The 23,204-nt window shown below is 46.4% G+C and overlaps 1 protein-coding gene across 8 annotated transcripts in view; it reads right to left on the minus strand.

Annotated features, from left to right (window-relative positions):
* Positions 1 to 12,190: 12,190 nt before the first annotated feature.
* The window catches only part of arnt2 (aryl-hydrocarbon receptor nuclear translocator 2), a 119,246-nt gene continuing 108,232 nt past the window's right edge, over positions 12,191 to 23,204 (minus strand). For all 8 annotated transcript variants that reach the window (XM_037247316.1, XM_037247315.1, XM_037247314.1 and 5 more), the window contains 2 exons: positions 14,019 to 14,164; positions 12,191 to 12,981 (listed from right to left, as the gene is read on the minus strand). In XM_037247316.1, coding sequence (XP_037103211.1) covers positions 12,883 to 12,981; positions 14,019 to 14,164 — 245 coding nt within the window. In that variant the 3' untranslated portion in view covers positions 12,191 to 12,882. The remainder of the gene's footprint in view (positions 12,982 to 14,018; positions 14,165 to 23,204) is intronic.

Here is a 23,204-nt window from a genome sequence, read left to right on the forward strand (position 1 = left end):
CCTGTTCTGCCCGTTCCGTCCATTTGTACGGGGAGGCGGGGCTGGTGAGGGCGGTGAGGGGCGCGGCCACCGTGCTGTACCCACGGATGAAACGGCGATAGAAGTTCGCGAACCCCAAGAATTGTTGCAGCCGCTTGCGTGTCTCAGGGACAGGCCATGACGTGACCGCTTGAACTTTCCCTGGGTCCATCTCGACGGATCCCTCGCGCACCACGTAGCCGAGGAACTTGACAGAGGAGGCGTGGAACTCGCACTTCTCTGCCTTCACGTAGAGCGAATTTTCCAGAAGGCGGCGTAGCACCGTCCGAACATGCTTGATGTGTTCAGGGAGCGAGCGGGAGAAGATGAGGATGTCGTCCAAATAAACGAACACGAATTTGTCCAGCATGTCTCGTAGCACGTCGTTTATTAAGGACTGGAAAACCGCTGGGGCGTTGGTGAGCCCAAACGGAACCACCAAGTACTCGTAGTGGCCGCTCGGGGTGTTGAAAGCCGTCTTCCACTCGTCTCCTTCCCGGATGCGGATCAGGTGGTAGGCATTGCGAAGATCCAGCTTAGTGAAGACGGTGGCACCCTGAAGGCACTCGAAGGCGGAAGAAAGAAGAGGCAGAGGGTATCGGTTCTTAACGGTTATCTCGTTTATTCCCCGGTAGTCGATGCACGGGCGGAGCGTGCCCTCCTTCTTCTCCACGAAGAAGAACCCCGCTCCCGCAGGTGATGAGGACGGCCGTATGATGCCGGCCGCCAGGGACTCCCGGATGTATTCCTCCATGGCCCGGCGCTCAGGAGCGGACAGGGAGTAGACGCGTCCCTTGGGGGGGAAGGTGCCGGGCAGCAGGTCGATGGCGCAATCGTAAGACCGGTGGGGAGGAAGGGAAGTGGCCATGGCTTTACTAAAAACTTCTTTGAGTTCGTGATAAACCGCCGGTACGGTGGAGATGTCGGGGCTGTACCTGGGCGGGGCTCCACCGAGCGGGCTGGTGGCCGCCCTCAGGCACGTCCGATGGCAGCGTTCGCTCCACTGCCGAACCACCCCCACCTCCCAGTCCAGTACCGGGTTGTGCTGCCGCAGCCAAGGGTGCCCCAGGATGAGCTGCTGTCCTGGGAGGGGAAGAAGGAAAAACTGGATGGTCTCGTGGTGATTGCCGGAGAGCAGTACCTTGACTGGTTCTGTCACGAAAACCACCTCGCCGATCAGACGGCCATCGATGGCGCGTGCGGGAATGGGCGGGCTCAGAGGCAGGAAGTTGATCCCCCACTGACGTGCCAGGCAAATGTCCATGATGTTACCCTCCGCCCCGGAGTCCACCAGGGCAGCCACGTTCTGGTCGCCCGCCGCGAGCTGGACACATGCCTGTAGCGTGAGCGTACTGGAACTGGGAGAGCCGGTGCTGGTCGAGCTCACGCGGATCCCCCGACGCCGCGTGAGCTCCGGCCTTTTAACGGGCACACCGCCGCTCGATGACCACCCTCCCCACAGGAAAATCACAAGCCCGATGAGAGGCGTCGACGGTGCTCCTCTGAGGGGATCCGCGCCCCTCCCAGATCCATGGGCTCGGCGGGTGGTGTGGTTGGTGGGCCTCCAGTCGGCGGAGGAGGGCGATCACGCGGGTCTCGCAGGGACCTCCGCTCCCGATCGCGCCGCCGCGTCCGGATCCGCCGGTCTACTCGGGCCGCCAAGTCCATCGCGCCCCACAGGTTTCGCGGGCGATCGTGGGACACCAGTTTGTCCTTCATGTACTCACCGAGACCGTTGAGGAATGTGCTGACGAGCGCCGGCTCGTTCCACCCGCTGCTGCCGGCCAGGGTCTGGAACTTGAGGGCGTAATCTGCGACCGATCGGCTACCTTGACGCAGCGTCGCCAGTTCCTCGGCGGCGTCTTCGGCGGCAGAGCCCAGGTCGAACAGGCAGAGCAATTCCTCCGCGAATGCGTCGAACGTATCACAAGCCGGGGCCCCCCTCTCGTATTCGGCCAGCCCCCACAGCCGCGCCTTGTCCGTGAGGTGGGTTAGGGCGAACCCGACTTTGGCAGCCTCCGATGCATACGTGACGGGCTGGAGACCAAACATTATACGGCAGTTAGTCACGAACGCCCTCACGTGTTTGGGATCTCCGCTGAATTTTTCGATGTTGCCGAGGCGGGGCTCCGGAACGTCCACGAGCATCCTGGCCTCGGTCGACGGGCGGGGCGGGGGTGCCGTGACAGCCGGGGGCGCAGCCACCGACAAACTCTGGAGGGCTTGGGCCATCTCCTGCTGCTGTTGCTGTTGGCCCACCTCGATCAGATTCCGGATGTCGGCGGATAGGCTGCTAATGGCGGTCTCGGCTCGCTCCAGTCGGGCGACCGCCGTCTCTTCGTTTGCTGGCTGCATAGCGTTGGTCCGTCTGTACTGTAAGGGATTGGACAGTACAGCCAAGTGCGTAGCGATAGAGACTTTATTGCGGGCGGGGGGTAAGGTGGGAGTAGCTGGAGCTGGCGCTGGATCGGCGATCAGGCTGAGAAAAACAAGCTGTTCTGCTGTATCTTCGATTCTTCAAGGACGTCAGTTTGTCGTGGACCGGAGAGCGAAGCAATATCACGGGACAGACGGACACTCGGGTCTGCGCTGGCGGCGTTGATATAGCCCTGTCCATGAGCCTGTGGCGGCGATTCCGCTGATAGGGGGGCGTGGTCCTGTCACAGGTGGCGCCGGTACGTGACACATACGTATTCCAGCAGTCATCAGGCAGTAGGCGGGGAACACCCTGAACTGGTTGCCAGCCAATTGCAGGGCATGCAGTCGAACAACCAATTATATTATTTATAGTTATACCATTTATTTTATTAGTCCATCCATCCATCCATCCATCCATCCATCCATCCATCCATCCATCTTCTTCCGTCGGGTCGCGGGGGCAGCAGCTTTAGGAGGGACTCCCAGACTTCCCTGTCCCCAGCTCATCCCAGGGGATCCCAAGGCGTTCCCAGGCCAGCTGAGAGACATAGTCTCTCCAGCGAGTCCTGGGTCATCCACGGAGTCTCCTGCTGGTGGGACATGCCAGGAACACCTCCCCAGGGAGGCGTCCAGGAGGCAGCCTGGTGAGATGCCCGAGCCACCTCATCTGGCTCCTCTCAACGTGGAGGAGCAGCGGCTCTACTCTGAGTTTCTCCCGGATGACCGAGCTTCTCACCGTATCTCTCAGGGAGAGCCCGGACACCCTGCGGAGGAAACTCATTTCAGCCGCTTGTATCCGGGATAGCTCGTGACCATAGGTGAGGGTAGGAGCGTGGATCGACCGGTCAATTGAGAGCTTTGCCTTTTGGCTCAGCTCTCTCTTCACCACGACGGACCGGTACAGAGTCCGCATTACAGCCGACGCTGCACCGATCCGCCGGTCGATCTCACGCTCCATCCTGGCCTCGCTCGTGAACAAGTTCCCAAGATACTTGAACTCCTCCACTTGGGGCAGGATCTCATCCCCGATCAGGAGAGGGCATTCCACCCTTCACCATGGACTCAGATTTGGAGGTGCTGATCCTCATCTCGACCGCTTCACACTCAGCTGCGAACCGCTCCAGTGAGAGCTGGAGATCACGGCTTTAAGAAGCTAACAGCACCACATCGTCTGCAAAAAGCAGAGACGCGATGCTGAGGTCCCTCAGCACCTCGGCTGCGCCTAGAAATTCTGTCCATAAAAGTTATGAACAGAATCGGTGACAAAGGGCAGCCTTGGCGGAGTCCAACCCTCACCAAACTCTGGCATCGATGATACAGGGACCGAACCACCCTTATCAGTTGGTTCGGCACCCCGCACTCCCGAAACACCCCCCCACAGAACTTCCTGAGGGACACGGTCGAACCCCTTCTCCAAGTCCACAAAACACATGTGGACTGGTTGAGCGAACTCCCATACACCCTTGAGGATCCTGCCGAGGTAGGGCTGTGGACTCGGGCTCGGGGACTCGGTCGGACTCGGTCATTTTTTTGCCGGACTCGGACTCGGTGCTGATTTTGACCGAGTCCACCGAGTCCGACAATAAAAAAAATACGTTAAATTTTATTTTCATCATGCTGCTGAGAATGCGCGTAGGAATACTGTCCACAGCCCTGCTTACGATCAATGCAGCCGAGGTTGATGGCTCCACATCGACGGAGGAGGATGAGTTTGAAAAAGAACTTGACAGCATTGAGCGCCGCCAGCGTTTGTCGGCCGCCACCTAGCCAACCGACATAGATGAAGAAATTGGGGCAATGTTGGCACTTGGTCGAATGAAAGAGAGCCCATTTGTTACAGCTGATCGTTATCCGTCCGGCCTCAAGGCAGCGACTCGGACACTAACAGCAATGCCAATCAGCCAAGTCAGCGTAGAGCGCCTGTTTTCCGGGCTCAAGTTTATCATGTCTGATCAGCGCGGCGCGATGAAGGCTGACTTGGTTGAGGCGATTTTGTTCCTAAGAACAAACTCAAGTCGTTGAATTGAAACTTGAAAGTATCTGTTTATTGTATTCGTTTATATGTTTAATAAAGACAAAGCCATCACAAAACTGTTGTAATTATTTAGATTTTGATCTAAATTAGCCTTGAATAAAGACTAAGCAGTCACATGAATTAACAGAAAAAATGGAAAGCTGGACTCGGACTCGGTGGTCAAGAGGCCGGACTCGGACTCGGTGCAAAAATCCGACCGAGTCCACAGCCCTGGTATAGAGCTGGTCCACTGTTCCACGGCCAGGACGAAAACCACACTCCTCCTCCTGAATTCGAGATTCGACCTCCTGACGGACCCTCCTCTCCAGCACCCCTGAATAGACCTTACCAGGGAGGCTGAGGAGTGTGATTCCTCTGTAGTTGGAGCACACCCTCCAGTCCCCTTCTTAAGAGGGGAACCACCACCCCAGTCTGCCAATCCAGAGGCACCGTCCCTGTCAACTCTGGGCGGATCTCGTCCACCCCTGGGGCCTTGCCCCTGAGGAGTTTTTTACTACCTCAGTGACTTCGACCCCAGAGATTGGAGAGTCCACCTACCTACCGACTCACGACGTCCTGAGTCAAGGTCAGCAGCATGCCATCTCCGCTGTAAACAGTGTTGACGGTGCACTGCTTCCCCCTCCTGAGACACCGGATGGTGGACTAGAATTTCCTCGAAGCCGTCCGGAAGTCATTCTCCATGGCCTTGCCAAACTCCTCCCACGCCAAACTCATATATATATATATATATATATATATATATATATATATACATACATACATACATACATACACACACACACACACACACACAAATATAAAATGGGAAAAAAACATTAGGAAATATACAATGATCCGACTGGTTGAGCTCCAGCCTTCCTTTGCATGTGGAGTTTGCATGTTCTGCCCGTGGCTTTCCTCCAGTTTCCTCCCACATTCCAAAACAATGCACGGCAGGCCGGTTGAGCACTCCAAATTGTCTGTAGGTGTGAGTGCGACTGGTTATCCATCTGTGTGTTCCATGCGATTGGCTGGCAACCAGTTCAGGCTGTCCCCCGCCTACTGGCCGATGACTGCTGGGACAGGCTCCAGCACGCCCGCGACTCCCGTGGATAAAAATGTTCCAGCAAATTTTACCATCCTTAGACTTAAACTTTTATTAAAATCTTAATCGGTCAAACAATGCAACTAAAACTGTGAAGTGAACACACCTAACCAATAAGAATTTATTGTCACAATTCACAAGTGTTACACAAAAATAATAGGACACATTTACACAATTTATACAGGTCCACAACTCAATGTACATTTAACAGACTAACTAAATATCAATAGTTAAATATGTACTCACATTGCACATAGTATTATTAAGAATGCACATTAAACACACAAAACAGGTAACAGTGTGTAAATAACACCAACGGACATAAAAATAATTATTTACAAAAGATGTTGACTTGAAAGCGAAGCATAAAGACTGATGTGTGTGCGTGTGTGTGCGTGTGCGTGTTCTCTCATCTGTCTGAGACATCATACAATCCATCATGTAAAAGCTCCCACCCTACAAAGTATTATTACTAAGTCTTAATACTCCAAAATGATCATAAGTAAGTCAAAGCAGTGAAGGATGAAGAACACCAAATGCACTACTAAACACTGCAATTGCTTGGACAGTATTGCGGTTTCCCTTTTAAAGCAGGCTGGTGAGATTAGCAGTTATGAAGTGCACTTTAAGTTTTAGCTGAGCAACTGCCTGCCATTACGTTTTCCTCTTAAATCTGTTTAATCTATGCACAGAATCTTTCTATAACCTTTATTTTTTTTAACCAAAGTTATGGACAACACTACACATTGCTGAACTTTACAAAGTAAGGTTGATGAGGTGATGAGGATGAGCAGCTTTTATCCTGCTGCTGTCTGATAATAGTCAGTGATGGTGTGCCAGGGGCTCCATGAGGCAGATGGAGGTGTAAATCTTCAACTGCTCACTTCCGGTTCTTCATGTGGTGTTTCCATTGATAATACTACATGTCATCGCAATTACCAGAGGAGAATGATCATTTTCTATTTTACATTTTCCTGGACGCTTAATCTGATGCCAACATTAAACATTAAAGTCTTGCCGTCAAAAAAACTCAGATTTTGAGAGTTCTATATCCACATTGAATAGAGCAGGGGTGGCCAACCCGCGGCTCACGAGCCGCGTGCGGCTCTTTGCCTGGTTTCATGAGGCTCTTTTACGTTCAGATCAACATTTGTGTTTGTGGGTTATTTATTTATTTATTTTGTGCGTGTTCGCTTCGCTTGAGTTCAATATGGTATTTTAGTCAAACGCACATGCGCATGAGGTGAAATCCCGCAAAGGAGGAGGGGCAAACCCATTCGAGGAAATACCTTTTTTTTCCATGTATAATGCGCAAAATTTAACTAATTTATTGTCCTAAAATCTGGGGTGCGCATTATACATGAGTACAATTTTTTTTTTTTTTGAAGAAAATCATGGTACAACAATTTTTGAAGAAATTCTTGTCACGGATGGAGTGTGGAAAGGAGCGGGGCGACCAAGTGCAGCTTGGACCAGGGTTTATTGGAGGAACTCAAAACACAGACTTGGTAAACTAATAACTGGAACATCACTCAAATATTGGCGATCCCGTTGAGAGTCTCACATATTTCTTCGCTATCGAGTTTGCTACTGCATGCGCAGTGATACTGACCGGCAGAATAACATCCGGTTGTTCCCAAAGATGATCTTTTTTCTGAAATAATTTTACGTTTACGGACTTAAGTAACCCAGCCGGGTCATACCAAAGACTATAAAAATGGGACCCATTGCCTCCCTGCTTGGCACTCAGCATTAAGGGTGGGAATTGGGGGGTTAGATCACCAAATGATTCCAGAGCGCGGCGCCGCTGCTGCTCACTGCTCCCCTCTCCCCCAAGGGATGGATCAAAATCACACGGGGATGGGTCAAATGCAGAGGACAAATTTCACCACACCCAGATGCGTGTGTGACGATCATTGGGACTTTAAAAAAAAAAAAAGTCAAAATTTGGGTGCGTATTATACATGGGTACAGGCTTTTTTCCAGCATCGACATGCCATTTTTAGGGTGCGTATTATACATTATACATGGAAAAAACGGTAATTAGTGTTAATTTCACTCTTAAAATATGAAGATGAACACTTGACGTTTTTAACAGAGTGGTAAAGTTTATATTTTATTGTTGAACGCAATGGCAAGCCGTTCTACCTGATATGTCAGACGTCATTAGCGCATTTCAAAGCTTCAAATCTTCAGCACTACTTCAGCTCACTTCATGCTAATATCGATAAGGACTTTCCAAAAGGGACTGAATTTCGCAAGCGCAAGTTGGACACTTTGAAAAGTCAGGCAGAAAAACAGGTACAGTTTTTCCCAAAAAATTACGAAGCACTCAGAGACTGTCACGCTTGCATCGTATTAACTGGCTTGGAACATTGCACGGGCTAAAAAGCCGAACAATGAAGGGGAGTTCATAAAAAAATGCCTCGGTGACGTTGTTGAAATCTTGTCTCCTGAAAACGACAAACTAAAACGAATGGTATCCGACATCCAACTGTCCCGCCACACTATTGAACACAGAATATCGGACATTAACACGGCTATTGAATCACAGTTGCACTCTGACCTTCAAGCTTGTGAGTATTTTAGTGTCGTATTGGATGAGAGTTGTGACATACAAGACAAGCCTCAGCTGGCAATATTTGCACGGTCAGTGTCACAAGATTGCGTGATCAAAGAATAACTCCTTAATGTTTGTGCCATTTAAAGACAGAACCCGTGGCATAGCTGTGAAAGAAAATAATGATGGCTGCATTTGCGAGCAAAGCATACCGCCCCCATACCGAAGCTAACTGCAATAGCCACGGATGGAGCGCCAGCCATGATCGGATCTGTGAACGGACTTGTGGGGCTGTGCAAAGCTGACCAAACATTTCCCGAGTTTTGGAATTTCCACTGAATCATCCACAGGGAGCAACTCGTGTCTAAATCGTTGAATTTAAACAACGTCATGAAGCCTGTGATGGAAATCGTCAACTACATCCGCACACATACGCTTAACCACAGGCAATTCAAAAATCTCATCGCTGAGCTGGACCAAGAACTGCCGCTGCACTGCACTGTGAGGTGGCTGTCAAAAGGCAATGTGCTAGCTCGCTTCTTTGAGCTCTTGGATGCCGTGAAACTGTTCATGGAAGAGAAGGACAAGGACTATCCCGAGCTCTCGGAACGTCGATGTGGATATGGATCTGGCCTTTTTGGTCGACATGCTGTCCTCACTTGGACAGACTGAACTGACCACTGCAGGGTAGTTAAAAATGCTGCCTGACCTGGTGCAAAGTGTGTTTGCGTTTGTCAACAAACTGAAGCTGTTCAAGGCCGCATATTCAAAAGGGAGATTTGACCACATTTTGCTACTCTGCTAAAAGCCAGCAGCAAGTCACCAGCGCCGCCCTGAATAAGCAAAGAGCCAGATATCAACACTGGTTGAAAACCTGCTCGAAAGCTTTGTCATCCCGTTCTGTGATCTACAATTGAAAAAGCCACAGATTACGTTCCTCATCAACCCATTTAATGCGGAGACGGACTGTTTGAAAGCCCCGCTAGTCACAGATGAGGCTGCGGCTGAGTTGGAGATGATCGATTTTTGTGAGGAGGACTAACTGAAACCTGCTTTAAGAGAAGGGACCATTGAGTTCTGGAAAAGTGTGCCAATGGAAAAATACCCAATGTCAAACGGGCTGCGCTGAAGTACTGTCAATGCTTGGGTCAACATATATCTGCGAGTCTATGTTTTCTACCCGGAAGCACCTGAAATCAAGGCATCGATCTGTTCTTACTGACACCCATGTGAAAGAATGCTTCGAGTGGCAACAATGAATACAGAAGCCAGATTTGAAGAAGATTGTTCAAGGCAAGGAATGCCAGAAGTCACACTAAGAACCAGCTCAGTGGCCAACCAGCTCAGTGGCCTAGTGTTAGAGTGTCCGCCCTGAGACTGGAAGGTTGTGGGCTCAAACCCTGGCCGGTCATACCAAAGACTATAAAAATGGGACCCATTGCCTCCCTGCTTGGCACTCAGCATTAGGTTGGAATTGGGGGGTTAGATCACCAAATGAGTCCCGAGCGCGGGCACCGCTGCGGCTCCACTGCTCCCCTCTCCCCAGGGGATCGATCAAATCACACGGGATGGGTTAAATGCAGAGGACAAATTTCACCACACCCAGATGTGTGTGTGTTGATCCTTGGGACTTTAACTTTAAGCAACATGTAAGTTAAAAAATGCTATTGTAAATTATTATGTTTTTGTTTGTGGAGTTTGTTGAACTGAGAGTTTGTGTGTGTGAGACAGTGCACACAATGTTCATTGTTAAAAATGTGGTCTTTGGTCTGTGGTCTTAGTACTGTAGGAGTCAATGTCTGTCATTATCATGTTGGTGCTTGACATGATAATGTCACACAATAAATTTGGCTGAGCAGAGTTGTGTGTGTGTGTGGTGTGTGTGTGTGTGTGTGTGTGTGTGTGTGTGTGTGTGTGTGTGTGTGTGTGCGTGTGTGTGTAAGAGGGAGGGATGGGGTGATGTTCATGTGTGCTCATGTGTATGATGTGGCTTTTTGTGGTAACAGTAAAAAAATCTGGCTCTTAGTCCTCTGACTGGTTGGCCACCCTGGTATAGAGATTGTAGAGAAGAAACATAATTTCAAAATTATTTTAACAAATTCTTATAAACATGATTCCTATCTCGCCTTTGGCATTGCTGACCCAAAAGTACAGTGGATATAAAAGGTCTACACACCTCTGCTCGAATACTATTTTTTTGTGATATAAAAATGAGAACCCCCCCCCCAAATTCCACTGGTAATGTTGTCGATAACCTGTGCAAGTTGATTGAATAAAAAAAAAAGGAAGATAAAAACAGGAAGAAAAAAATAAACAACTGAGATAATGTTGCACAAGTGTGCTCTTGTAACTGGAAATTTGGCTGTATTCAGAATTTACCAATCACATTCAAACTCATGTTACATGAGAGTCGGCACACACCTGCCACCATTTAAAGTGCCTCTGATTATTCAAATAAGGATCAGCTGTTGCAGTCTGTTTTTCCTGACATTCTTTTGCCTTTTTGGAAGAAGCCTGAAGGTTTTTGCTAACACCGACTGGTTTTTGGAACTATTCATAATTGCCTCCATCTTGGCTAAGGCCATCGTTCCAGCTGAAGAAAAACAGCCTCATGTTCCATCATTAAGCTCCCAGTCACCAATCTTCACTGGAGTATGGTATTCTTTTGGTGATGAGCAGTGTTCTGTTTTTGCCAAATAATAGCTTTTGGAATTACGGGACAAACGTTCAACCCTGGTTTCATTAGACCATAATGTATTTTTCCACGTGTTTGGGAGATTTCGTATAATGGAATAATAATGGAAATATAATAATGGAAACAAGGGCTGTCCATTTTTTGTAAATGTCACAGCTGTGTCATATTTTCTCTAATTGATGACTGTTTACTCTGTCCCATTGTTGGAAAGCCTTCTCCTGACCGATTGAACATTTATTTATTTAAAAATTAATTTATCAAGGTAAGGCAATTAAAACAGATTCTCATTTGCAATCCTAACTCGGCAACAGACAGCATAGTAAAACTGAGCAAAAAAACAAAAGCTAAAAACCTTTAAACAGTAAATTTAAATCCATCAATCCATTTATTCTCTGAACTGCGTATCCTATAAATTTACTATAAATGTGATTGCTTATTGTGAAGCAGTCACATACTCAGTTATTAGAGCAGTGGTTCTTAACCTTGTTGGAGGTATCGAACCCCACCAGTTTCATATACGCATTCACCGAACCCCTCTTTGGTGAAAAATAAAATTATTTCTTTCAAATTCAAGACATCAATGTTTTTACTGGCGCTCAAAATGAGCTGTACATGAACATCGCCTTGTTCAAAGAACAAAACCAACACAATGCATGAACTCAAAACAAATTACACACCTGCAAATCAGCATGACTTCTGTTGTTGCCTTTGCGAGACCAGTTCAGATATGGGTCATCACGAATTTACATGATAAATCAGGTGTGTTTGGACCTCTGCAGAAGAGGCTCTGCCGAACCCCTGAGACCGACTCACCGAACCCCTAGGTATTAGCACTGTCGGCACTGTATTAGAGAGAGTCCACACTCGTGCGACCACATTATCTATTTTTACTTCCCCTCTGGAAAAGACTTTGTATTTGTGATTGAGTTGTACAGGTTATAGGTCACATTAATGGTTTGGTAAGGGTTTAGAAATTATTTATGTTAGTCTTTATCTTTTTTATTTCCCAAATGCTAGTATTTGAACAAGGCGTGTGTAGACTTTATATATTCACTGTAGGTACATTATCCACCAGGAGTTATATTTGTGATAAAATACAATCACCATAGCCCAGGGGTGGGCAATTCCGGTCCTTGTCCTGCATGTTTTATAGGTCTCCCTGCTGCAACACACCTGATTCAAATGATCAGGATTGTCATCCAGCTTCTGCAGACCTTGCCAATTATCTGACCATTTCAATCAGGCGTGTTGCAACAGGGTGACATAGAAAACATGCAGGACACCGGCCCTCGAGGGCCGGAATTGCCCACCCCTGCCATAGCCAGTCCTATGAGACCTTTGCGTTAGTGGGTAAGTGCTACATTTGTTCTACAATTAATCCTATGCCTTATTTGACCAATTGTGGATCTAAAAATATATGTATAATTTGCCCAATACGCATCTTACACCTCGCGATGCCACACTCAGAATGCTGTGCCTGTTTTGCATCTGACAAACTGAAAATGCATAAACAAGGCAATTAAACTACTATTATTAAACCTAATCCTCAGCAGAGAATGCAGCTTTGGGTCCACCAGCATATAAGGGCCAGACATTCTGGGAGTGTAACAACCAATTTTCCTATACATGGTTTTCACATGCATCTGTGGACTAAAATGTACCATAAAATAATTCAGATGTTCAAAGATCAACCAGTTGAACTCCTCTGGTAATACCGATGCTTTCTATCTCTTGTCTTAGCAGACATCTTTTGCATTCATCATTGAGACAGTTTCCATTTCTGGCACAAACAAAGATACATTGACATGGGTCCATTTGGCAATAGGACCCGTCTTTCATTGATGAGGTATATTCACAAATACATACTGCAGACCGTCGGATCCAAACGTGTGTGGACTGTATGTTTGTATGTGTGCTTGATGTGTGCACCCTGACATTCAATGTGCTGCACATCAATTGTGAGCTGGTGTCCCAGCTATGTTTCCTATTGCGACACAACATGAGAGATGAATGCAAACCAAACCAGTCCAGTTCCTCCATTGTAAAGGAAGAGTGACAGGAGATGGCAGGGGTTACTCGGAGAATGGTGGGAACATGCCGAGGTCAGCAAAGTCCTCAATGTTGTAGTTGGCTGTTCCCTGAGTAGGATCTCCAGCCATGGGTAACATGTCCTGCAAACAAGAGAGGGTTTACCGGTTAGGGCGGTGGGTATCATTATAATTTCAATAATACTACTACTTTTGACGATACTGCTTATTGAGCCAGTACTTGAGCGACATTTTTATTGGTTCTATTTTGTTGAGAAAAAGATAAAAACAAATGATTACTATTTTAGTACTATGACAGTTCATCAAGAAGTTTCAATCCTTGAATTAGATTAAAGACTATGAAAATCTACAAAAATAAAATTTGTTATTGTAAATACTCATAACAAAAGAAATAATACACATTTTTTAAATTTCTATGACAGCTTTAGATTTAGACATGTTTCACTATTCTCCACAATGTATTGTAATGTACTTACATGTTTTTATTGCACTACAATAGGACAATTATGTTTTTGCAACAATTTAGATAATTTCAAATGTTGTTACTTAACAATGGAATCCTTTTATTTTCTGGTTCTTGTTTGTGATAAAAGAACCAGAAAATAATTGACAAGTGAAAACAAAATGAACATAGTACAACTCTCCTTTTATTTTCATCCGACCATTTAAAGCGGAAATACCACCATCATAAATTTTGAAATATACAGCAGCTAAGGCGGGCACTCAAGAGTTAATTCAATGCAAGTGACACACTGTGTGCAAGATGCAACTCTGCTTGGGTAGCATGATTGATTCCAAATTAGTTCATCTTGCTCCTCTTCTCATATTTGTTTTCATGATTTCAATACACTCCACTTTCCTTCTGACTTAAAATGAAGAATTATCAGTAATAACGGGCAGCACGGTGGTCGACTGGTTAGCACGTCCACCTCACAGTGCAGTGGCCGTGGGTTAAATTCCAGCCCCTGGTGGTCCTGTGTGGGGTTTGCATATTCTCCCAATGCCTGCGTGAGTTTTTTGTGAGTATTTCCTCCCGCAATCCCAAAAACACACATAGTAGATAAATTGAACACTCCAAAAAACTCCTGTAGGTGCACTCTAAATTGTTCTTTGGTGTGAGTACGTGTGTTGTGTGTGCATGTGTGCATGTGCGTTATCACCTGAAACACTTCAGTCTGGCTCGCGTTGGGATGTGTATGCTGCTCCCCAGCCTGCTGGGAGTGATGCTGGTTCTGCCACTGGGACCAGACTTCACTGGGTCTACCCTGAAACTGACCTCCGCTCTGGTTGCTCTCTCCTGACACGTCTGGAATAACACACATTATACACATTACCGTATTTTCCGCCCTAAAAGGCGCACCGGGTTATAAGGCGCACCTTCAATGAACGGCCCATTTTAAAACTTTGTCCATATATAAGGCGCACCGGATTATAAGGCGCATAAAATAGAAGCTATACTGCATCAAACTGAGGTTGACTAGGGTTGCGGTATGCATCCACTAGCCAATAACCAACGAGCCCTCTGTAAACAATCGCGTTTCTCAAACGATCTCCTATAAAATGATCGGAACTGACTAAAGTTCGATCGAACGCATTGGTACTACTTACCTATGTTTCCCTTCCATATCGATCCGTAGATTTACTCGAAACATTAACAGAGCAGCCTATTTTGACATGAAATAGCCTGGTACGTATAGCAGCTATCGCAATAGCATTAGCCATCCGCAAAGTCTCACGAGCCTCAGCTCGCAATCTCCCATGAGCCTCAGCAAAGTGTAAACAATCGCGTTTCTCAAACGATCTCCTATAAAATGATCGGAACTGACTAAAGTTCGATCTAACGCATTGGTACTACTTACCTATGTTTCCCTTCCATATCGATCCGTAGATTTACTCGAAACATTAACAGAGCAGCCTATTTTTAAATGAAATAGCCTCGCGGGTACAACAGCTATTCGGTGACGCCCCCTGACTACAGTTGCCGTAATGTTGGGAAGCGATGCATCCTTGTAATTTACTAGTCGTACTAAAACGTACAGAAACATTTTGGCAGAGCACTGTGTACAACCAGTATGGATCAACAAATTCATCAATTGATCCATATCCAAGATGGCGGCGCCCCAGTTGGCCGCGGCCGCTACGGGTCTCAACATCCGACAAGGATTTTCGCAAAATATGTCGCCTAGGACACTACAAACAACACAAAGTTTAGTTTATCCATCCAGTAGATTAGTGTATGATCGCCAGCGCCTGCTGGAGGTACGGTCATCAAGTGTTTTCGGACTCGTAGCCACAACTACCCTAGTCTGTTTGCGTAGCCTCGGAGTGCTTAGGGCGCTAGCCCCAGAAGCTCACGACGCAGCGGGCTCGCCGGGCAGCACACGCCGGAGGAGGAGTAAGCGTAGGCGGTGTGACCGGCGGCGAAAGCGCGGCTGTCGAGGTGGGCTAACGGCTAAGCTTAAAGCTAACCCCTACAAACCGCCGCTTCCATCCATCTTCCTCTCCAACGTCCGCTCACTGGATAATAAAATGGACCATCTAAAACTGGAACTCTCTTCAAAGAGGGAAGTTAGAAACTGCTGCGCTCTCATCCTGACGGAGACATGGCTGAACTCATCAATGCCGGACAACGCCGTTAGCCTGGAGGGGCTCGCTACATTCCGCGCCGACAGAAACAGCGAGCTAAGCGGTAAATCCCGAGGAGGTGGGCTGTGTGTCTACATCAACAACAACTGGTGCAAAATGCTAGATCTGTCGCCAGCTTCTGCTCTTCGGACATCGAGCTTTTGACTGTTAACTGCAGACCCTTCTACCTGCCCAGAGAGTTTACTGTTGTTAGCATCACGGCTGTGTACGTGCCTCCTAGCGCTAACACTAAAGAGGCCATGAGGGTTCTCTATCGGACAATCAGTGAGCTGCAATCCACGCACACAGAGGGGGTTTTCATCATTGCTGGGGACTTCAACCAGGCTAGCATGAAGACTATTCTCCCTCATTTTTACCAACACGTGGATTTTCCAACTCGGGGAGAGAACACTCTGGACTTGGTTTACACCAATATAAAGGATGCATTCAGAGCAGCCCCCCGCCCCCACCTCGGCTCTTCAGACCACCTATCTGTTATGCTAATCCCTGCATACAGGCCCCTGCTGATCAGAGCAAAACCCACAGTGAAGCAGGTGAGGGTGTGGTCTGAGGGGGCCATGGAGGCACTCCAGGACTGCTTTGAGTGCTCTGACTGGGACATGTTCAAGTCAGCAGCAACATATGACAATCAGATCGACATTGATGAGTACGCCATGACTGTGTCAGCCTACATCAACAAATGCTCCGAGGACGTCAGCACCACTAAGAACATCATCACGCGAGCCAACCAACGACCCTGGATGACTGAGGATGTACGTCATACGCTACGAGCACGGAACTCAGCCTTCAAGTCTGGCGACAAGGAGGCACTGAGGACAGCGAGAGCCAACTTGAACCGTGCCATCAGGCTAGCAAAGCGAAGCCACAGTCGAAAAATTCAGGATTTTTTCCACGACGCCAATAACACCAGGAGTATGTGGCAAGGCATACGGGCGATCACGGACTACAACTTACCCTCCCCCCCGGTGGGTGAGGTTGATGCTGACTTCCTGAATGGTCTAAATAACTTCTTTGGACGTTTTGAGGCACTAAACAGCACTCCTGCAGTTAAAACTGTTCCCCACCAGGAAGAGGAGGCCCTCTGCCTTGACTCAGCCAACGTGTGGAAGACTCTGAGAAGAGTCAACCCACGTAAGGCCCCAGGCCCCGACAACATACCTGGGCGGGTGTTCAAAGAATGTGCAGGCCAGCTGGCTGGTGTCATCACAGACATTTTTAACATCTCGCTGGACCAAGCCAAAGTGCCAGTGTGCTTCAAGGCTGCCTCCATCATTCCGGTGCCGAAGAAACCTCAAATCACCTCATGGAATGACTACAGACCTGTGGCACTGACTCCCACCATGATGAAGTGCTTCGAAAGGCTGCTCAAAGATCACATCGTCTCCAGACTCCCCCCAACATTCGATCCGTTCCAGTTTGCCTACCGGCAGAACCGCTCTACTGAGGATGCCATCTCCTCCGTTCTTCACCTGAGCCTGGCTCACCTGGAGGAGAGGAACACCCACGTGCGGTTGCTGTTCCTGGACTTCAGCTCAGCGTTTAACACCATCATTCCACAACATCTGGTGGAAAAACTGGAACACCTGGGCTTCAGCACCCCCCTTCGGAACTGGCTGCTAGACTTCCTCACCAACAGACCTCAGTCAGTCCGGGTCGGACAGAACACCTCAGATGTCATCACCCTCAGCACAGGCTCCCCTCAGGGCTGCGTCCTGAGCCCCCTGCTGTTCACCCTGATGACACACGACTGCGCCCCCAGGTTCACCACCAATCACATCGTGAAGTTTGCAGACGACACAACGGTGGTGGGCCTCATCAGGGACAACAACGACCTGGACTACAGAGAGGAGGTGGAGCAGTTGGTGGGCTGGTGCAGAGAAAACAGCCTGATCCTGAATGTGGAGAAGACGAAGGAGATCATCGTCGACTTCAGGAAGAACCAGCCTCACCACGCTCCACTGATCATCAACAGCTCAGCTGTGGAGGTGGTCAGCAGCACTAAATTCCTGGGAGTCCACATCACAGACGACCTCACCTGGACTGTGAACACCACAACACTGGTCAAGAGGGCACAGAAGCGCTTGTACTTCCTGCGGAGGATGAGGAGAGCCCACCTGCCCCCACCCATCATGAGGACGTTCTACCGAAGCACCATAGAGAGCATTCTGACAAGCTGTCTCTCGGTGTGGTGTGGAGGTTGCAGCGCCTCCGATTGGAAGAACCTGAGGAGAGTGGTGAGGACAGCAGAGAGGATCATCGGGGCTCCTCTTCCCTCCATTCAGGACTTGTCATCCCAGCGCTGCGTGTCCCGAGCCCGAAATATTATCAGTGACCCATCACACCCCCACCATGGACTGTTCTCCCTGCTGCCCTCTGGGAAGAGGTTTCGCAGCATCCGCTGCAGGTCCACCAGGTTCTGCAATAGTTTTTTCCCTGCTGTCGTCAGACTGTTGAACATTCAAACGTAGCATTCCTCTGCACACTTGTAAATACTGCTTTTGTCTCCTGCACTGTTTACATACTTTATCACTGCTGCACTTTGTACTTTATAATTATCTTATTTCATATTTTTATATAGAATGTCACTTTTTAACCAGCCGAAATACCTCTACATTGTTGAAAGCCGTATGCAACGAAATTTCGTTTTGTACACACCTAGTGTTGACAAAATGACAATAAAGTTCTGTCTAAGTCTAAGTCATATATAAGGCGCACTGGCCTATAAGGCGCACTGTCGGCTTTTGAGAAAATTTTAGGTTTTTAGGTGCGCCTTTTAGGGCGGAAAATACGGTACATAGTATCACAGACAGTGGTGCCTTGATATGAGTGTAATTGGTTCCTTGGCCACTTTCGCTATTTAAAGCACTCGTATCTCAAATCATCTTTTCCCCATTGAAATGAGACTTCGGTTTAAGAGTCTAACCAGTTTAAAGGCTAGACATCAGCCAAAGCAGCGAAGGGCGACTGCTGCCACCCCAGAGTCCTGGTGGGCAACACAGCTGGAAAGAGCACAGTGCGCCTACAAAGTCCCCTCCACAGCCCAGGCGTGGTAGAGTGGGCAGAAAGGCTGACCGAGAGGAGCAGCCAGTGAAAATGAGCTGTCGTCACCAGCACTGAAGCTTCGGCAGCAGGAGGGGCTGCGCAAACATTTTCTATCGGTTCTTCCTCGTTTGTGCTTCTTTCAAGTGGCTAACTAGGAATCAAATTTCAGCACCGATATTTGAACGATTCTGAGAAAACTGACCCACTCGATTCCCAGTTTTCAATGCCCTACTCTACAAAGTATCCTAATTAGGGCTTTTAAAAGAACATCATCATGATAAAAAAAAACTTAAAAATGGAGTTCAACATTGCCAACTACATTAATTTGCAAATTTCTGTATTTTAGGCTGAGAAAAAAAGATACCGTATTTTTTGGACTAAAAGTCCCTTTGGAATATACGTCGCATTAGCCATTAAATTGCACAATAAAGTGAAAAAAAACCATACCGTATTGGCCTGAATATAAGACGACCCCGATTACAAGACGACCCCCTCTTTTTCAAGACTCAAGTTTGAAAAAAGACTTTTTGAACACCAAATTTAATTTTTACACAGAAAATAATTACATCTGAAACAAATGATTACAACAATATATTCGAGAGAAAAAGCATGTTATTTTGCCTCATTCAAATCATGCAAATAAGTAAACTAAAAAGCAGTCACATTTGGAAATGAATGGCTTCTCGTTTTTGAAATGTAAATAAACCAATCTACTGTGATAAAACAACAAAATTGCAATAACTGCATCAAAGTGAAGTCTAACTGTAACTGTAGTCTTGAAACAAATCTGAATAAGGAAAAACTTTGCAATAAAATAATGCAAACTGCTACCGCTATTGTTGGGGAGCCTGAGGACTGTATAGGGCAGGGGTGTCCAAACTTTTTGCAAGGAGGGCCAGATTTGATAAAGTGAAGGGTCCCGGGGGCCAATAGTTTTTTCGGACATTTTTTAACTACAAAAATGTCATGCAAATACACACTGTTATAAAACAAATTTCATTGTCACAATTGTCTTTATTTTTCAAATGACAAAATAACCAAATATGAGTCACTCAGGCAGATGTGAACAACTCTAAAAACACAAATTCTGCCTTTCATTCATATCTGAAGAGTCAGATAACATTGAACAAACTGTATGAAATACCTTAAATTTACATGAGTTTAAAATTACTTTTGCCTCATGAACATTTTAAACGGGAGTTATAAGTAATGCAAAGTTGTCTGTTATTATTAAAACTTAAAACTAGTGAATTTTGCTCTTGTCATTTACATTATCTTTCAGAAAATAATAGTTTGTGTCAGGTCTACAGGTCCATAACATCAACAGTCTTAACATGGCCACTTCGTAGCTTGCTTTAGTAATATTTATTTTTGACTCACAGTCCCGTGTGAAGAATCGCTGTTGTGATGCCAGTTCAGCTTGGAGCTGCTTCACTTTATCAGCGCGGTCACTCCCTGTTAGCTGTTCGCATGTTTAGTCTGATAGTGTCTCTTTAAGTTGAAATCCTTAAACAAGGCAACCGTCTCTTTACAAACTAACCTTTAGGACAATGTAGTATTGCTCCAAATGTTCGTTTAATTTCCTTTAGAGGTCCGTTTGCGCGTGTTAGCACGATCGCGAATTAGCATATTTCCGCTAACTCGGTAGACTGCCCAGTACTTCTTCTTTACTGCGGGCCAATAAAAACTGGACCGCGGGCCGCAGTTGGCCCGTGGGCCGTAGTTTGGACACCCCTGGTATAGGGGGTTGGCTCGGATGGTTATGCTCTTTTCGCCCCCGGGTGTCGGTCAGAACACAGCAGGGAAGATGTGGTTCAGTTTTGATTGCTTTACTGAATTATTGGCAAATAATAATAAATAACCATAAATGAAATACTCTCGGCAACACACCAAACATAAGTCATCGATCGAGACAACAAAATACATTTGCTGGCGACATTTAGTTGCCGTGCCGCTGTGTAACGGCTACTAGTACAATGCGAGGCAAACTTGAAGGAGCGCGCCGGAGCTGTCAATCAAACGGCGCGCACACGAAGCAAACCGCGATCGGACAAACGGCACAACAGTGGACAGTAGTAACAATGAAATGTATGTACTCACTTTGTGCCAAAGACGCACACGATCACAACAACATACTCAATCGATTATGAGCGTGCCGGAGCTGTCAATCAAACGGCGCGCACACGAAGCAAACTGCGATCGGACAAATGGCACAACAGTGGACAGTAGTAACAATGAAATGTATATACTCACTTTGTGTCAAAGACGCACGTGATCACAGCAACATGCTCAGTCAATACCAGCAACCTTTAACTTACCGCTGCGCACAAGTGAAAATGGGTATAATGTCTAGAACCCAAATATAAGACGACCCCCACTTTTTCAGTCTTATTTCAATGCAAAAAACATCGTCTTATATTCGGGCCAATACGGTATAAGTCGCTCCGGAGTATAAGTCGCATTTTGGGGGAAATCTATTCGACAAAATCCAACACCAAGAACAGACATGAACGAGCAACAACAGGCTAAACGATACGGTATGATAACGTGACACAAACGAAGAGCTGAGAACGGGCCTAACGTAGCATTGACAGTTATCCAAATAACTATAACATAAATAACACCTTTATCAAACCATCTGTGTCACTCCAAATCATTTATGTCAACAATGCCGGCCGGGTGCGCGCCGCTGACGGCGGTTGCACTTCAAAATATTCCACAGGCCCATATAATTATAAACAACAATTTTATCAAACAATCTCTGTCACGCCAAGTCATTAAATCCCATGATCGAATCCTTTGTCCTTGATGTACAACACCGCCATGTATGCGCCGCGCCGCAGTTCCAGTTCAGATTACAGTAATCCCTTGCTACATCGCGGTTCGCTTATCGCGGTTTCACTACATTGCAGATTTTTGAATTTTGAAAATTTGTGAAAAAATTCACGTACAAGTCGCTCCTGAGTATAAGTCGTCCCCCCCACCCAAACTATGAAAAAAACGCGATTTATAGTCTGAAAAATACGGTAATAATTTTACTCTAATTTGCAGGTGTTTTTATATCATATTTTCCATAGGTAATATTACAAACATCTTAAAATTTGTCTGGAACCTATTGCCCAATTTTGTTTCAAGTGACCATTTCAACCAGATTTTGATTTGTGCCAAATCTTTTAGGGGAAATTTTGTAAGTTACTATTGTAAGTCAAGAGCATAGCTACATTGCATTTCCTTCCGATGTTGTTTATTTGTAACATTTTACAAGGCGAAAATGTATAGACTTAAATGCACACACAAGCATGCATACTATGACTTAAGACACAAACACATTCATGCGAGGCATTCTTTCTCTTTCAGCATAATGAAACGAGTGTGCATCTGGTTTACATATTGCTACAAATCGGAATTTCCCCTTGTGGGACAAATGAAGGAATATCTTATAGAAGATGTTTTAAAATTACAGATGGAAAGTAATTAACAAATTGCACAGAGGTTCAGACAAACTCTTTATTAAAATTATTACGAAAACGTGCAGCAGATCATGTAAACGGCATGGCTCTAAGCAGGTTAATTTGTCTTACAAACGGTCTATACAAGTGGCACTGCAGAGATAATCCATTTGGCTAATGTTTGTGTCCATTAAAAGGCCATCAAGTAGCTGTTCCACGCTGGGCAAGCTTCATTGCACTCACTATGTGGACAACAAACAGCAGGAGGCGTGAGCAGCTGCTTGACGAGCAGGTCTGACTGAATGCACACCAAGGCTGTCAGCGTTCTCCCATTCCATTTTCAGAGTGATCATGTAGCCCGGAAATTGGCAATATTGGGTGAGTGAAACTATTGGTTGGGTTATAACGCAACTTTGGGCAAACATGCATTCTGGACTCATTTTACGGAACCAGACATGATTAGTTTGATCATTTCATCTTCTTTGTTTTTCATTGAGCCCTAATTCACTCATTTTTGTAAGTGTTATTTTCATAAGTACATTAAGGTTTTTGAGGTTCCAACTTCTCATGTGGTAAATCAAAAATCTAATTGAACGGCATTGATTGACGGATGCTGGTTTGTATACTTACTGTGTATACAAATTTTGCAATTGCTTTTTAAAATAATCTTAAATATAGTCAGTGTTGTACCTGAAAGTTCATGAACTCGTTCATATTTTGGACGAACGTGAACTGAACGTAGAACAGTTTCATTTTGTGAACGTTTTTGTGAACAGGCTCATTCTGGGGCCAATGAACGATTTTTAAAGGGCAGCGCATTTTCGTTCAAGACTGCCAGGCATTCTCTACTTAGACTTCAAAATAAAACCCTGCTAAACACACCGTGCTTAAATAGGATGGGGGAGATTTTTGGCAATCCCAACCACAAACAGTCGCACAGAGCATGCGTCATAAAAATGTGACGTGTGCTTGGAGGAATGAAGAAAGCGTGATGAAGCTTCAGTCGATGTAAACTCAGTTGTGTTATGAGCAGCCCCACTCGCATTTTCTTGTCATAGGCCAACGATAATGTATCATATCCTATGAGAGCATTCAGGATTTTTTTGAGAAGTTGTAGTGCTTTCAATGGCATTGAACCACATTGCTCTTAGTTTTTTGTTGTTTCAGTAATTTAACATTGAAAGCCCAAATTCTACACGTTTCCTGGTT

Source organism: Syngnathus acus, chromosome 3 (genome assembly GCF_901709675.1).
Source record: "Syngnathus acus chromosome 3, fSynAcu1.2, whole genome shotgun sequence".
In the NCBI taxonomy this organism is placed as follows: Eukaryota; Metazoa; Chordata; class Actinopteri; order Syngnathiformes; family Syngnathidae; genus Syngnathus; species Syngnathus acus.